At 34.6% G+C, this 17,431-nt stretch overlaps 2 protein-coding genes across 2 annotated transcripts; both read left to right on the forward strand.

Moving 5' to 3' along the window:
• Window positions 1–887: 887 nt before the first annotated feature.
• LOC104644705 (uncharacterized) lies at window positions 888–2,083 on the forward strand. Its single transcript, XM_069290987.1, has 2 exons — window positions 888–1,798; window positions 1,894–2,083. Exons 1-2 carry the CDS (start codon window positions 888–890, stop codon window positions 2,081–2,083), a joined length of 1,101 nt encoding a protein of 366 aa, XP_069147088.1.
• Window positions 2,084–3,002: 919 nt separating this feature from the next.
• LOC138339393 (uncharacterized mitochondrial protein AtMg00860-like) lies at window positions 3,003–3,368 on the forward strand. The gene has a single exon (XM_069290988.1). The coding sequence runs from the start codon at window positions 3,003–3,005 to the stop codon at window positions 3,366–3,368; it is 366 nt and encodes a 121-aa protein (XP_069147089.1).
• Window positions 3,369–17,431: the final 14,063 nt, after the last annotated feature.

Raw genomic sequence — 17,431 nt, forward strand, 5'->3', positions numbered from 1 at the left:
GTGTTCCCTCTCTCACTGACGGGGGAGGCCGCAATTTGGTTTACTAAGCTGCTCTACAATTGAATCTACACTTGGGAGCAGTTGAGGGATGTATTCCTAGCAAGGTATGACCAGGTTTCTAAAAAGCTCAACCACAAAGAATAGGGTGAACAACTTTGTGGCATTACCAGGGGAGTCAGTAAGCTGTTCTTGGGATAAGTTCACCTCATTCTTGACAAGTTTCCCAAACCACCGCATTGATGATGAGTCACTAAAAGAGTACTTCTATCGGGGGCAAGATGATAATAATAAAACGGTGCTCGATATGATTGCTGGTGGTTCTTATGAGGAGTGTACTTATGCAGATATCGCTAAAAAGTTAAAAAAATATCCCGAAATAATAAAGCTTGGAGCACTAGGAAGTCGGATACAGGGAGAAATAATTTTGTGGTGCAATCTTCACACAACCCTGTTGCAGATGAGATTCGTGAAGAGATGGCTCAAATGAGAACTGAGCTTGGGTTGGTGTTGAAACATATCACTGGGGTACGGAAAAAGTAAATGCGGTGAACAATTTGGCTAAACCACCACCACCGATTGATGACTACTACTATCAAGAAGATTCTTATGCAGTAAATGAGCAAATGGGAGGTTTCCGACCAAACGCCCAAGGCTCCAATCAGGAGAAGTGGTGCCAAGGTCATGGAAATCAAGGTCGGAACTATGGAAATTACAACCGAGAGGATCACTATGTTCGAGATAGAAACTACAACCGCGACAACAACTTCAACGGGGTAACTATGGAAACAAAAACGATCGAAGTGGCCCCTATGTTTCACCACAAATCAGAAAGTTTCTCCTAGGGATGGTGAAGGTAGTATGGCACGAGTTGAAGACATGTGCAAAAGATGAGGAGGAGGTTTGACGCAAGTAATGAGCACGCCAAGGAGTTGAGAGGTGATTTGGCTAACATTGGGCAAAAAGTGGATGCACATGCAGTCTCAATCAAGCATCTTGATATGCAAATGGCCCAATTGTCGTCTACAGTGAACCCTCGTCAACCGGTTAATTTTCCTAGCTATACCGTCCAAAATCCAAAAAATGATGGACATTGTATGGCAGTCACGACTCGAGTGGATAAGCAAACCATTGATCCACCTACGCCATCTGATATTGAAGATGAGGTGAGAAGAGAAGATGCGGTAGTAGAAGCTAGTGGTGAGTTGGTAAATAAAGCCGTAAAAGAATTAGAGATGCCCCAAAAGGTGACCCCCGTTCCTAGACCACCACCACCATTTCCACAAAGATTGATGAAGAAGACCGAGGATGGCAAATACCAGCATTTTATTACTATATTGAAACAACTTTCCATCAATGCACCTTTGATAGAAGATCTTGAACAAATGCTCGGTTATGCCAAGTTTATGAAAGATATGGTCACTAAGAAGACGTCAGTGAGTTTTGAGGATGATTATCAGATGCAACATTGTAGTGTTATTGCTACAAGGTCTCTTGTGCAAAAGAAAGAAGATATGGGTGCTTTAACTATTCCATGTACAATCGGGTTATTACACTTTGCTAAAGTATTATGTAATCTTGGGAAAAGCATAAATCTCATACCTCTCTCCATTTACAAGAAGTTAGGTTTGGCTGACCCAAATCCCACTGTGATGCGGTTACTGAAGGCCGATCGAACAATGAAGAGGCCTATTGGGATACTCCACGATGTGTTAGTGAAGGTGGAGTCATTCATATTTCCGGCTGATTTTGTCATTCTTGACTGTGAGCTGGATTTTGAGGTGCCTATTATTCTTAAGAGGTCGTTTCTTGATACCGGTCACGCCTTGATTGACATGGAGAAAGGGCGATGAAGTTTTGATTGAACAATGAAGAAATAACTTTCAACATTTGTAGGTCCATGAAGCAGAGTGGTGAACTCCAAATGGTATCTACTATATCATACAGGGTTGAGAGTACGTCTAAGGTTCAAATTGAAGAGCGTCTTAGTGTTGAGGCACTAGCGGCAGTGATTATGAACTTTAAGAGTGATGGTATTGATGATTATAGGTCATTGGTTGAGGCACTTGATCGAGGTGATATTTGATTCAAACCAAAGAAATTGGAGTTAGGTAGAAGCATCGTGAGTCTCCACCCGCGAAACCCATCTATTGAGGAGGCTCTAAAATTGGAGCTTAAGGTTATACGACCTTATCTGAAGTATGTATTCTTCGGAAAAGGCGACACTTTGTCGGTAATTATTGCGTCAGATTTGAATATACAACAAGTAGAGTGTTTGTTAAAGTGTTAAAGAGGTTCAAGAGACCTATTAGGTGGACTATTGTGGATATTATTGGGATCCCTCTCACATAAAATCCAACTCATGCCCGATCATAAGCCCAATATTAAGCATCAGAAACATTTAAATCCACCTATGCAAGAGGTAGTGAAGAAGGAAATTATTAAGTGGTTAGATGCCGGAGTCATATATCCGATCGCTTATAGTACTTAGGTATGCCCTGTTCAGTGTGTCCCAATAAAGGGAGAATGATGTGGTCCCTAATGAGAAAAATGAGTTTGTTCCAATGAGGCTTGTGACCGGATGAAGGGTGTATGGATTACCGGAAATTGAATGCATGGACTGAGAAGGACCATTTTTCTATGGCCTTCATTGATCATATGTTAGATAGGCTTGCAGGAAAGGGGTGGTATTGTTTTCTTGATGGTTATTCGGGTTACAACCAAATCTCTATTGCACCGGAAGATCAAGAGAAACCACTTTTAATTGTCCTTATGGAACTTTCACGTTCAAGAGGATGCCCTTCGGGTTGTGTAATACACCAGCTACTTTTCAGAGATATATGATGTGCATATTCTCCGATATGGTGAAGGACACCATTGAGGTATTTATGAATGATTTTTCTATTGTTGGTGACTCGTTTGATCATTGGTTGAATTAGTTGTCCGAAGTTCTCAAAAAATGTGAAGATTAAAACCTTATTCTAAATTGGGGAAAATGTCACTTTATGGTGAAAGAGGGTATTATATTGGGACATCGCATCTCAGAGAAGGGTATAGAGGTTGATAGAGCTAAAGTCGAGGTGATAGAGAGATTTTCTCCACCCATCTCTGTAATAGGTGTGAGGAGTTTCCTTGGGCATGCGGGTTTCTACCAGAGGTTCATCAAGGATATTTCAAAAATTGCACATCCTTTGTGCAAGTTACTTGAGAAAGAGTGTAAATTTTATTTTGATGAGTCCTGTCTGAAAGCATTTGGAGAGTTGAAGGAGAAGTTAGTGTCTGCGCCAATTATTATTTCTTTGGATTGGAGCAAACCATTTGAGGTTATGTGTGATGCTAGTGGGGTCGCTCTTGGTGTAGTATTGGGATAAAAAGGGATAAAATCCTTCACCCCAATTATTATGAAAGTAAGGCCCTTAATGAAGCTCAGAAGAATTATAGTGTGACTGAACAAGAGCTACTTGCGGTGATATTTGCTTTCGAAAAATTTCACTCTTATTTGCTTGGCACGAAATTTACAGAGCATACTGATCATTCTGCCTTGAGATATTTGATGGCAAAGAAGGATGCAAACCGAGGTTGATTAGATGGGTATTACTGTTGCAAGAGTTTGACTTTGAAGTGAAAAATAGAAAATGGACCAAAAATCAAGTTGTCGATCACTTGTCCAAATTAGAGGATGAACCTATGCGAGAGTTGGGTGAAAGGTTGAAATTGATGATACTTTCCCTGATGAGCATGTATTTTCCGCTTCTCATGGCTTGATTTCATGGTTCGCAGATTTTGAAAATTACTTGGCTAGTGATATCGTCCCATCGAACTTGTCTTTTCATCAAAGGAAAAAGTTCATGCACGATGTGAAAAAGTTTTTTGGGATGAGCCATATCTATATAGGAGTTGTATCAATGGGCTTATTCAGTGTTGTGTGCCGGATTTTGAGATGTTGAGTGTTTTGGAAGCATGCCTCTCCTCGCCTGTGGGTGGGTATCATAGTGGTATTCAGACTGCCCATAAAATCTTGCAATGTGGCTACTATTGGCCAACCATTCACCAAGATTCTCATGAGTTCGCCAAGGCATGTGGTAGTGCCAAAGAGATGAAGGTGTTTCTAGAGAACCCCTTTTAAGTTATATGATACTTACTATTTGGGCCTGACTTTAAGTAGTACTTTCTTGTGAATGCTTGATTACTAGTGAAATTGCAAATCTTTTGACACCTAGGCTTATGGTTATGACTTTGTATATAGCTTATTTATTTGTAGTTTGTTATGATCCTGTCTATGTTAGAAGTAGAATTGATCCATCTTGATTGATACTTGTGCCATGTGTGGTGAGATTTTGTTTATTCCATGTTTTGCATCTTAGTCTAGAACTTTCCCTGCATGTTATTGAAGCGAAATAAAAAAAGTGTTGCCTTGTTTAGGAGATAATAATAGGCTTTCTTTGATTTGTCATATAAATTTTAGCTTTTTCAGATATTTTATCACTAGTTAACCCTTTTGAGCTTGTAGCCTTTTATTGGTACCCATATTTTTCCCTTGGCTATTTTTGTTGATTCCCTAGTTTTTGCACCTTGCTTCCTTGAGCATCATAGCATAGACTTATTTTAATTATCAATTTTGAGAAAAGGGGATGGATGAGTGAAAATGTAATCAATGATAGCTACAAAGTTCTTAAAATCCCTCTTTGAAATAATGTGAAAAAAATATATATAATTGGAATGTGACATTAAAAAAAATTACCTTGATGATGGCCCTGGTCCTTCCAAGGACATCGTGCACCTTAACTTATGTAAAATACGCAAGTCGAAGGTGGATATTATGAAGGAAAATCAAAAAATAAAAGAGAGAATAATGACTGAAACATTCTTGTGATGATGAGAATTACTTGTGAAATAATTGTTAAAGAGAGGGCTGAAAATAAAGAGAAGAAAATATGGGTGATGAAGTCTAAAAATTGCAAAGTGCTTAAGAAATTGGAAGTCACTATTATATATATATTTTCTACCCATCCCCTAGCCTACATTACAACCCGTTAAAGTCATATTTGATTATACTCAAGCATGCTTAATTAGTAGAGATGTACATAATGGGCAAGCATATGGTTCTTTGTGCATACATGTGAATTTTATTTGTGAGTGTGAGAGTTGTTCTTGATATTAAATCCTTAATTTATATTAAATCTTTTGAATTGAGTATATGGACTATTTCTTTTTGTGAGGGCACTTGTTTCATGATAGATAGATGATGTTATTAACATTCTTTGATGAGCGTAGGTGAACAAATACAAATTTTATGAGTTCAAAGTCCTTCAAGTTAGGAGGTTAGAGGTTTGTTGTTTACTTAGATGTCTTGCTTAATGATTGAGAAGTCCACTTGATATTTTAAAATGGGTATATGGCCTAATTGTTTGTATTAATCAAAGTGATGACATTGCTAATATAATTTTTGTAGATGAGCTTTAATGCTTGCTCGAGGACGAACAAAAGTTTAAGCGTGGGGTGTTGATGTGAGGCTAAAATACATATTTTTTTTATCATTAATAAGCTCAAATTTATTATTTATATTTGTCCGTTTTGAGCATAAATTTTATATATTGTGCTAAATTGTGTATTTTGTTTGTAGAATTAATTTGGTAAAAAATGCAGTTTGGAGCTAAAATGAAATAAAGATGGAAGGTTGAAGGAAATCAAGCAGGCAGCTTAATGGATTAAAGTGAATAAAATAATATATATATATATATATATATATATATATATATATATATATATATATGGAAAGCGGATGCACTAAATTGATGGAACCGTGTTCTCTTTGCCACGTGTCAGTTTCTTAAAGGTCACTTAATTTGGAAGGCGGCGGCAGCAACAGTAACAACAAATAATTTACGAAATGCAATTCCTTTTGGATTTTGATTTCCCAATTTGTTTGAACTCAATTATTTTATTTAGTGTTTTCTAAATCTATAAATAGGACATAGAAATGATTATTTGAGGAAACCAAGAAACAAGATACAAAACATAATATAAATTTTCTTCTAGCTTTGGAGCTTTGTAAGTGCCGCCTGGAGGCCGGAGAATTGTGGTGTATTCTTTCTTCTCCTTTATTATTTATTTGTATTCGTGATTAATAAAAATATAGTTTAGCTATTGTTCTTAACTTTTTATGATTAACACAAACATATTTATTTTAATAAATTTTGATTGTGTTTTTGAGATAATGAGTAGCTAAGGTCCACAACTAGGTTTGTGGGAACTATGAGCGACTAATAAAATATGAATAGTAATTAAGCAATTTTCAAATAGGTTATTGCATGTATTGATAATTCTTTCATTTAGAAGTTTTTTTAACGAGTGCACACGTTAGAACTCGCCTTATTGCTACTTGCCGGACCAAGGAGGTAGTTAATAAGAAAAGAATTATGAACATAGATTTAGTGGGATACTATCTAATAGGCTAGTGTCAATTTGTGCGAAGTAATAACTAAGTCATACATCCGTTATGATGCTTAATATGAAGTAAAGGTAAGGGTTAGTAAATTATACACACGTAGTCAAACCAAGGTATGGGGTGAAATTTTCTAGATGCCGGACAAAGGATTTAGAGATACATAACTTATCACTTTGCGTGCATAACACTTGAGAAGAATTAATATTACTACCGCGTTATGAGCTTATGGGGAACACATTCTTGGTTATTTTTATTAATTTGGCTATAAATAAATACTTACTTCAATGCTATTTTTATTTCTTTTATTTTTATTTCAATTTGAAATCCCCCATTTTTATATAACGACTATCAAGTTAAATATTTGTTATTGATAATATTCTTCCATATTCTCTGTGGGATCGGTCCAGAATCATAGTTGGGTAAATATATTGCATACTATCGTTTATATTTCTTTTTAAGAAGTATATTTGAACGTTATCATTTATAACTAGGTATTTTTAGTTTGAATCACATACATCCGAACGATGATATCCATGTTATTATGTGCACACTTGATGATACAATGTAAGTAGGGATGACACTAGTAGAAATATGCTCTTTAGTGTAATTTATGATAAAGATTCAAAAGCCTCAAGCTTTCGATATGGTCAAATACATATGATTTTCAGTTTTATGTTACAAACATAAGAGTGTTAGCACGGGCCATCACGTCTCTAGTATATATATATGGGCCAAAAGACATAAGCTATTAAATAAATTATCAATTTAGCCCATTAGATATCAATAAAATAAAATAATTATTTAATAAATATCTATCAATTAAATAATCATAGCTATCAAATAGTTTAAAATTTTCAAATCAACTTCACGGACTGATCATAAAATTACTAGGGGCAACTATATATTGAAAGGGTAACACGGTAATTTTAATGATAATTGTCAAAAATAATTCTTCGGATCGTTACATTATCTACAACTATAAACCATGTTCGTTCTCGAACATAAGGAGAAGTAATCAGCGTTACCAAAAGTCTAAGTTATGACTTATCAATTCGTGTTCATATTCTAAGTGAGCTCCTCCTTAAGACCATTCCATCAATATCAGCTACTAAGAACTAAACTATCGATTCAAATTTTGAAATATCTACAAATCATAAGTGATTATCAAGCCACATACTAACCCGTGAAATCAACCTAAAGTGAAACCCGTTGGACCATAACACAACCATATTCATGATGAATCTTTTTTCACATAACCAAGATAATTTGTTTTTTTAATCAATACTGACTACAACCAGAAATGAGCTTGAATCAATCACCAAACACTTATAATGCATATTCTATCACATATCTTATGACGATTATGTTTTTACAGCACAATATTTTCATGAGCTTAAGTTATAAGAATATGATCTTTAGACATCGGGTGCCCATCAAGGGAGAATCAAACTTATCTAAACCGAAAAAGAAAATGATTAAGCAACCACTTAACAAGCTATACATTTTAAAATGCAGAACCTCAAACAACTATATCATCTCGTAATTCGAAATAGATAGGAATAAGCGAAGAAAACAAAAATAATCACTTTTGGAAATAAAGTAAAAAGTATGGAAATTTTTTAAGTTTAAAAAGTGAGTTTTGGTCATTTTTAAACGGCCATAACTTCTAGCTCAGGAGGAGTTAGGGGCAGTTTTGTATATGGATGGAAAGACCTTGGGAAGATATTTCCAACGGCTCTAAGCTTGCTCATTTTCAATGTCTTATAATGTATATCAGTATTTCAAAGTTGGGCTGATGGACTGAGAAAAATCCAATCCGAGTTTTAGTAAGGGTAAAGTAGTCTTTTCACCCTATGATTTCTTAATTCGTTTTAAGGCTTTATTAGGGGTAAAACCAAGTCTTAATTAAATTTTTAGAAAAGTTCAATATGCTTAGGGCTTGGGAGAAAAGAGAAATGAAGGAAAATCAAGAATTCTTCAAGAACGCCAATTTCGTTGCATGGAATTCGTCAGGGGTGATCCTTATAAGGTATTTTTGTCATTATGTGTTTGAAAAATATAATTACTGATTCAAAAAAAAACTTTGCAGAAACACGAAGTAACCAAAGTTTATTGAACCAATAAAAAAGATGAACAAAAATTAATTCAAAAAAACTAAAATTTGTAAACGTACCAAAATCTGAAAACTTAGAACAGAAAAAGATCAAGCCCACTGAATGCACAATGTCCCTTTAAGGAAATTATTCCCCTCTAGTATACATGGTTTGATTAGTAATATGTCCTCCAAGGATAGAATGATCTCAATCACCAGCATATTGATACCCAAAACTCTTGTGTCATCGAACCACTCAACAACAATAAAGTACACGAAAAAACTTTTATCCAGAAGAAGAGGAAGAAATCAGAAAAATTTGTAAGGAAAAATTCTGAAGAATGAATAGTATTTATAGGTAAAAGATTAGGTTCTGAAAGGTTGCAACCCTTTCAGAATCCACACGATCATTAATGAAAGTTTGCAACCTTTCAAATGGTCCTAGTTGTTCCTAAAAGATATAACCTTTCAGAATAGTCATTTCCAAATAGTGGAAAATTTAAATAAAAACAAAAAGATTTTAAATAAGAATGGTCGCGCGAATCCGAGTCGGGTACGGTTAATCAACTAAAAAGTTGAAAAATTTTGGTTAATCTCAACTAAATAACTGAAAATATTTCTGTTATCTACTAATTAACTGAAAATGTTTTGGTCATTTAATTTAATTTAATTAATTTAATAAATAAATAACTAAATAATCAAAATAAACTTTGTCCAAAAAATAATCTCTGGATCAATCATCTTCCAAAGTCAAAGCCAAAGCCAAGCGAGCGACGAAGATGACGGCGCGAGGGGGTCCCTCTTTCCAACCCTTTTAACAATTAATAGGAGTGTTTCTATATTTAAAATCTCCTATTTTTTATTCCACCACAGATGAGGTACAAATGTCTTTTCACTAAAGCATAAGAGGACTTTTCAAGTTCCCCTCTTTTCATCTTCCCTCCATTTCCCATTAATTCTAGATACATATCCAACAATTCCCCCACATTAATGGGGAATGGTCATAACATCGGAATGCACGGACAAATGTGTACTTTACATGCAAGGATAAATTGTATCTGAATTTTTGTAGTGAACGTATGTTGGATATACTCGGTCAATCGGTAGATGCGATATCTTTGAACCATCGAGATTTGGTGTACACCTATTTTATTATTTATAGTTCTTATGGTTGTGTTCGTTTCAACCATGAACACCTCCTAGTTTCATGAGTGTATAGAGAATATGCTTTTGGCATAAAATTCTCTTTTAAATGTGACTCACACTTCACACTCACATAGGTGATTTCTAACCGTGTCATCTCGTAGATACACTATTTGGTCAAATCTGCCAAACTTAGAAAATCATTAAAAGCCTCAAGATTTATTTACTCATTAACAAGCCTTAAAGTCTCAACCTTGTTCATGAACATTGTCTTCATCATGAGAATGGATTGAGTTGATTCATAATATCAAACCGTTATTCACAACTTTTGTTTTTCTCCGTGAATCTAGCTTTTGTAATCTCCGGTTAGCTAGATAGAGTTACCGCTATTCTAACTTATCCTAAGCCGTAAACTCATTCCCTTAGATAATCTTTCAACTACCTCTCTCACTAGGCCTTTCGTTAGTGGATCTGACACATTATCGCTTGACTTCACATAGTCAATCATGATAATTACACTAGAGAGAAGTTCTCTTATGGTGTTATATCTCCATCGTATATGTCGAGACTTACCGTTGTGCATGACTCTCCCTACCCTACCCATTGTTGCTTGACTATCGCAATGTATGCAGTAGGTCGCACAGGTTTGGGACAAAAAGGAATGTCCTCTAGTAAATTCCGTAGTAATTCAACTGCTTCACCAGCCTTATCTAAAGTAATAAATTCAGATTCCATTTTGGAGCGAGCGATACATGTCTGTTTGGACGATATCCAAGAGACTACTCCTCCACCAAGTGTAAACACATAATCACTTGCGAATTTTACTTCATTTGACCCGGTGATCCAATTTGCATCATTATATCCTTTAATCACAGCAAGATATTTATTATAATGCAAAGCATAGTGTTGTGTATGTTTCAGATACCCCGAGACACGTTTCATTGCCATCCAGTGAGTTTGATTCGGATTACTAGTGAAACGACTCAGTTTGCATATAGCACATACAATATCTGGTCGCATACAATTCATAATATGCATCAAACTTCCCAATATTCTATCATATTCCAATTGAGAGTCACTTTCACCTTCATTCTTTTGAAATGTAAAGCTTAAATCAATTGAAATTTTGACAACATTGAAATTCAAGTATTTGAACTTATCCAATACTCTTACAATATAATGAGATTGAGCTTATGGTAGTCCATAAGAAGTTTTGAGAATCTTGATCCCTAAGATTAAATCAGTCACTCCTAAATCCTTCATATCAAACTTGATGGACAACATGCGCTTAGTAGCATTTATATCGTCAATATTTTTACTCATAATTAACATGTCATCAACATACAGACAAACAATGACTTCGTGATTTGGAATGTTTTTAATGTAAACAAACTTATCACATTCATTAATCTTGAATCCATTTGCCAACATTGTTTGGTCAAATTTAGCATGTCATTATTTGGGTGCTTGCTTGAGCCCACAAATCGACTTCACAAGTCTGCACACTTTTTCTTCTTTGCTAGGAACTACAAATCCTTCAGGTTGTTCCATGTAATTTTTTTCCTCCAACTCTCGATTTATAAAGGTTGTATTTACATTCATTTTGTGGATTTTAATATCATACATTGTCTCTATGGCTATTAACATCCTAATTGATGTTATCCTTGTTACTGGAGAGTATTTGTCAAAATAGTCAAGACCTTGTTTTTGTCTGTATCCTTTGACTACAAGTCTAGCCTTATATTTGTCAATAGTTCCATCAACTTTCATTTTCCTTTTAATTATCCACTTTGATCCTAAAGGTTTATATCTTGGAGGAAGATCAGCCAATTCCCAAGTATGACTACTTAAAATTGATTCGATCTCAGTATTGCCAGCTTCTTTCCAATAAGTTGATCAGAGGAAGACATAGCTGCCTTAAATGTTTGAGGCTCATTTTCAAGCAACAGTGCCACAAAATTTGGTCCAAAAGAAGTGGGTTTCTCTTGGCAAGTGCTACGCCTAGGATCCTTACTGGGTAGTGTAATTTCCTTTGATTCTTCCCGTGGTCGTTTAGGTCTTTCATTTTTTACTCACATTCAGTTTTATACCGATAAATGTGCTCAAAGAACTCTGCATTATCTGACTCAATTATCAGTTAACATGAATCTAGGATTATCATATTTGTGAACCAAAAACCAGCAGGCGTTACTGTTCACAGCATATCCAATAAATATACAATCTACCATTTTGGGTCCAATTTTCTCCCTTTTGGGTAAAGAAACCTCTACCTTGGCTAGACACCCCCACCCTTTGAAATATTTCATGTTGGATTTTCTTCCTTTCCACAACTCCATGAATTGATTGTTTTTAATATAGGTACCCTATTGAGTATCTTATTAGCCGTAAGGATGACTTCCCCCCAAAGGTATCGTAGTGAACCAGAATTGATCATCAAGACATTCATCATTTCCTTTAATGTTCTATTCTTTTGTGCTGCAAAACCATTTAAATGTGGTGTATAGGGTGAAATAGTTTGATGAATAATACCATATTTCAAACATATATGTACAAAAGGAGATTCGTATTCTCCACCCCTATCACTTCATATCATTTTTATCTAGATTCAAATGGTTCTTCACTTCATTTTTGTATTGCTTAAATGCATCAATTGCTTCATCCTTACTATTAAGAAAAAATACATAACAAAATCGAGTGCAATCATCAATAAAAGTTATAAAATACTTTTTCCCACCACGAGACGGTGTCAACTTCATATTGCATATATATGTGTAAATTAAGTCTAAAGGTTTTGAATTTCTTCAACAGAATTATAAGGATGCTTAACAAACTTACTTTCCATACAAATTTCGCATTTCAATTTATCGCATTTAAAGTCAGGTAATACTTCTAAAGTAACCAATTTTCGCAATGCTTTGTAATTTATATGTCCCAAACAGGCATGTCATAAATCATTTGATTCCAATAAGTAAACAAAAGCAAAATTCTTATTAATACTGTCAACAACCATTACATTTGAAGAGAACCTCATTAAGGTAGCCCTTTCCAATGAACATCTCCTTCTTACTTATTACAGCTTTGTCAGTAACTAGGACACACTTAAACCCATTCTTAACAAGTAGTGCAGCAGAAACTAAATTCTTCTTAACAATAGGGACATAAAAAACACTGTTTAAAGTCAGTTGGATGTCATTTTCAATGTTACTTTTCCAGTTCCTGCAATCCCTATTGTTTTTGTATTTCCCATGAACAAATCTTCATCGTACACAACAAGAGTCTACGTTGCAAAGGCTTCTTTTATAGAGCAGATATGTCGAGTGGAACCTAAGTAGAGAAACCACTCCTTTGGATTCACACAAGTCATCTGCATTTTCCATCTCTTCCACGATGTTTGCTTGACTTTTCCCTTTTCATTTGTCTACGTCTTTTCTTACAGCATGACAATGAGAAGATCTATGACCAGCGTTACCACAGTTGTAAAAATTGCCTTTGAATTTCTTCTTAGCTTTTTTAACTTTTGTCCGTTGGACTTATTTCTCTTTTTGTCTTTGGTAGGAGCTTATTCAACAATATTAATTCCATTGATTGTTGAACTCTTACGAGAATTATTTTTAGCGGTTTTTGTTATCTTCCTTAATCTTGAGCCGAATCACAAGATCTTCAATCTTCATTTCCTTAGGCTTGTGCTTTAGATAATTCATGAAGTCGTTCCACGAAGGAAGAAACTTATCGATCATTGAAGCCACTTGAAAATCTTCATTTACTACCATATCTTTATCAATCAGATCATGGAGAATAAGTTGAAGTTCCTGCACTTATGATCCAACCATTTACTATCTACCATTTTATAGTCTAAAAAATTTGTGACCACAAACTTTTTCAAGCATGCATCTTTTGTCATATATTTATTCTCAAGTGCATCCCACAACTCTTTCAAAGTAGTCATTGCACTATAGACATTATATAAGTCATCCTCTAAAGCACTCAGAATGTAGCCTTTACATGGAAGTTTGTCAGTTTCCATGCTTAATAATCATGAATTTTTCTCTGTCTCGCATTTCAGTAGAAGGAACTGGATTTTCTTTGTTGGTAAATTTTTGCAGACCAAGAGTGATAAGCCAGAAAAATAACCCATTACTGCCATCCTTTGAAATTCACACTAGTTAATAGACCCAATTTCTCTGCTTATGGTACAACAGTTTGGGTTCGTACAGCAACAACCACTGAAACATTTTTGTTTTCCATTTTTGATAAACAAAAATCAATACAGCCTTACTAAGCAATAACTTGAACTTGCAGACTTAAAGGAGTATAAAACCATGAAGGTTTTTGTCTCCAACAGAAAACACAAATTAAATAAAATAATTCATTTTCTTAAGATTGTTGACAATCTATGTTTGAAAAACAGAATTACTGATTCCAACAAAACTTTGTAGAAACACAAAATAATCAAAGTTTATTGAACCAGTAAGAAAGATGAACAAAAATTAATTAAGAAAACAAAATCTGTAAATGTACAAGAATCTAAAAACTTAGAATAGAAAAAGTTCAAGTCCGCTGAATGGACATTGTCCCCTTAAGGAAATTATTCTCCTCTTGTATCTGAGGTTTGATTTAGAATATTTCATCTCAGGGTAGAATTATCTCAATCACCAGCGTATTAATACCCAAAACTCTAATGTCAGCGAACCACTCAACAGTAGTAAAGTACATGAAGAAACTTTTGTGCAAAAGAAGAAGAAGAAATCAGAAAAATTCATAAGGAAAAATTATGAAGAATGAATGGTGTTTATAGGAAAGAGGAATATGTTCCAAAAGGTTGACACCCTTTCAGAATCCACACGACCATTAATGAAAGTTTGCAACCTTTCAAATGGTCCTCGTTGTTCTTGAAAGTTGCAACCTTTCAGAACAATTATTTCCAAACGGTGGGAAACTTAAATAAAAATGAGACAGATTTTAAATAAAATGGGTTGCATGAATCCGAGTCGGGATGTATCACTTAAAATGAACTAAATAATTGAAGACATTTATGTAATTAACTAATTAATTGAAAATGTTTTGTCCATTTAATTTAATTAATTAAATAAATAAATAATTAAAATAAACTTTGTCCAAAAAATAATCTCTCGATCGAAGTCGAGCCGAGCGACAATGGCGGAGCGAGGGGGTCCCTGTTTTCAACCCTTTTAATAATTAATAGGAGTGTTTCTATATATAAATTCTCCTATTTTTCTTCGACCAGTGATGAGGGACAAATTCCTTATATCAAAAGCATAAGAGGACTTTTCAAGTTTCCTAAACTCTTCATGCTCCCAAAACTCTTCAAGTTCCCAACTTTTAAAGTTCCTGTCTTTTCATCTTCCCTCAATTTACCATTAATTTTTGCTACATACACAACAGTATGTGAGATCTTTCTATGTTGGTTTGTTCACCCACAAACCAACATGTTTCATTTAGCGAGTTTTGAATAGATTGAATGATGAATGTTGAAGTTCCTGATGAACAATTGTTGAATTCTTATTGGTTGAATTGTACTATGCCTTTAGTTGATTAATTCATGTTTTTGGGCTGTTTTACGAGTCTAAACTGTTGGTTATTGAGAATATTAGTGATCCTAAGTATTTGAATAAAGATCTAGTGAAGTTTAGAGGGTTTAGAGATAAAATCGGAGAAGAAAAGTCAGAATTCCAGTCTGACAGACCCTGGGTGTTGCGCTTGCATGAGCATCTAAGGGCAGGCTCTATAAGACAGGACCTAGCACGCCGCGCCAGCCAGAGCACCTCATACCACAATTTGTCCATCAAGCTCAGAGCGCCAAGGTCACCTGGAGACCCTATTCTTTCCCTATCATTCCGTACGAGTACCTAAGGATGTACCCTATTCTAAATATCATTAAATCATCCATAAATATGAGATCATGATCCTTGAATCCATAATCCAATTTAAATAAAGTTAAGATCAAAGTCAAATAAGATAAGAGTCAAGTCTAAAAGTTAAGAAGCAAGTCAAGTGACTTCTTAAAGCTTCCAAGAGTCTTTAAAAAATATTTTAACTTTTTTATAAGGCTCAAATTACCAGTTAAGCAATATTAAAAGATTGACTTCATTCTCAGAAGTTATAAGGGGACTAAATAATCCCTAAAAGTTACAAATGTTTTACATTTAAACAAGTAAAATGCCTTCGGGCTAGTTTTTAGACCGAAGTAATAGCTTTATAAAATGAAGCAAGCAAGGGAAATTATGATTTCCAAGAGATTTTAAAGCAAAGTTTTGAGAAATAATCTCAAATCACAGATCACTATGCTTTAAAAACATAAGAGTCAGTACATTTTTGAGAGTAGTATTGAGCACCGATGTGGGGATGCGAGTTCATATTAACTCAAATCTCCATGTAAACCATGTAGCCATCATGGGTAGAAGAGGTTCATACTTTGTAGATGAACCTTTTTCATAGAATACTAATGGATCCATTAGAGAGTTCATGTCCTACACTCTAGCAAGGTTAGGATGGTCGGGCAGTGTGAGCCGAGTAATGTTGTATCATTACTATACCTCTTAAATGATGGTTTTCGGTTAGAGAAGATCCCACAGAAGTTATTGTATTTTCATATACATCACTTGTTTGTATTTTACGTACATCTCAGAGATTTATTGTATCCATGTACACATCATACTTTACATGTTTTCATTCAGCTTTTTTTTTATATTGCATTTACTTTTAAACTGCATTGTATTGAAATGAGCAGTTATAGATGAGTTGAACAGAGTCAAGGTAAGTGGTCTTTCTTACTCCTTTTTGAGCTTAAGTGTTGTTTTAGTATTTCAACTCACATACTCGTACATTCAGTGTACTAATTTCAGTTGACATGCATCGTTTAATAATGCAGACACAGCTAACTAGCATCATCATGTAAGCCTCCTTGCATTCAAAGGACTCTTTTATTATTTTTTAGACATTTTCAATCATAGAATGTTGTGGGGTTTGTCCCAACATTCATCTTGGTATTTTTACAGGCTTCAAAGACAGATAGTGTTAGCTTTTGGTCGTTTCATTTTATTGTAAATGATGAGACTGAAGTCTTTTCACTCCCAAATGTATACCACAAGGAAATACACACATTTTCTACACTTAACAAGGGTTTAGAAATCTACTTGCCTGAATTCAATAATAATTTACTCCGAGACTTGAGCCTTTCCCATTTGTTGAAATTCCAGCTCAAATCAATCTATTCACATACATATTCTCAATAATCTTTCTAACAACACCCAACTCGATAATAAAATTCCTAATTTTGATGTCAATCAACATGTCAATTCTCATGTTTCCAAATTTCAAGTCTAGGGTTAAATCATAATTTCTCCAAACACTGCGACTCTAATAATTCTTATAATATATTACACCAAATATTTAATTATGTACAGCAATATATCAAGTGTAATGACCCGAGTCTACACCCTGGACGTGGCCTGCACTTGAAAACCATTATTGGTCCCAAGCGAATCCTCATCCTGGCTGACTACAAGCGAAAGACTAACTTAAGCATACAAAAGCTTGAAACTGAAATAAAATTCAATAACTCAACTTTACAAGACTTTAACTCAAATGAACAACTTTGAATAAAAATAATATATTCAACTATCCATAAAATAGGCAAATGTAGTCTTCAAAACGTTCAATAAAATAAATGATTAATATAGATTCCTTAACTACACTGACTATCTATGAAGCCTCAAATGACAATGATGGAA

The sequence above is a fragment of the Solanum lycopersicum genome, chromosome 11 (assembly GCF_036512215.1).
Source record: "Solanum lycopersicum chromosome 11, SLM_r2.1".
Lineage (NCBI taxonomy): Eukaryota > Viridiplantae > Streptophyta > Magnoliopsida > Solanales > Solanaceae > Solanum > Solanum lycopersicum.

Coding starts and splice junctions, on each gene's coding strand:
- LOC138339393 (XM_069290988.1), top strand. CDS start 3,003: ATGGTGAAAGAGGGTATTATATTGGGACATCGCATCTCAGAGAAGGGT.
- LOC104644705 (XM_069290987.1), top strand. CDS start 888: ATGAGGAGGAGGTTTGACGCAAGTAATGAGCACGCCAAGGAGTTGAGA. Junction 1,799..1,893: donor GTGCCTATTATTCTTAAGAG/GTCGTTTCTTGA, acceptor CAACATTTGTAG/GTCCATGAAGCAGAGTGGTG.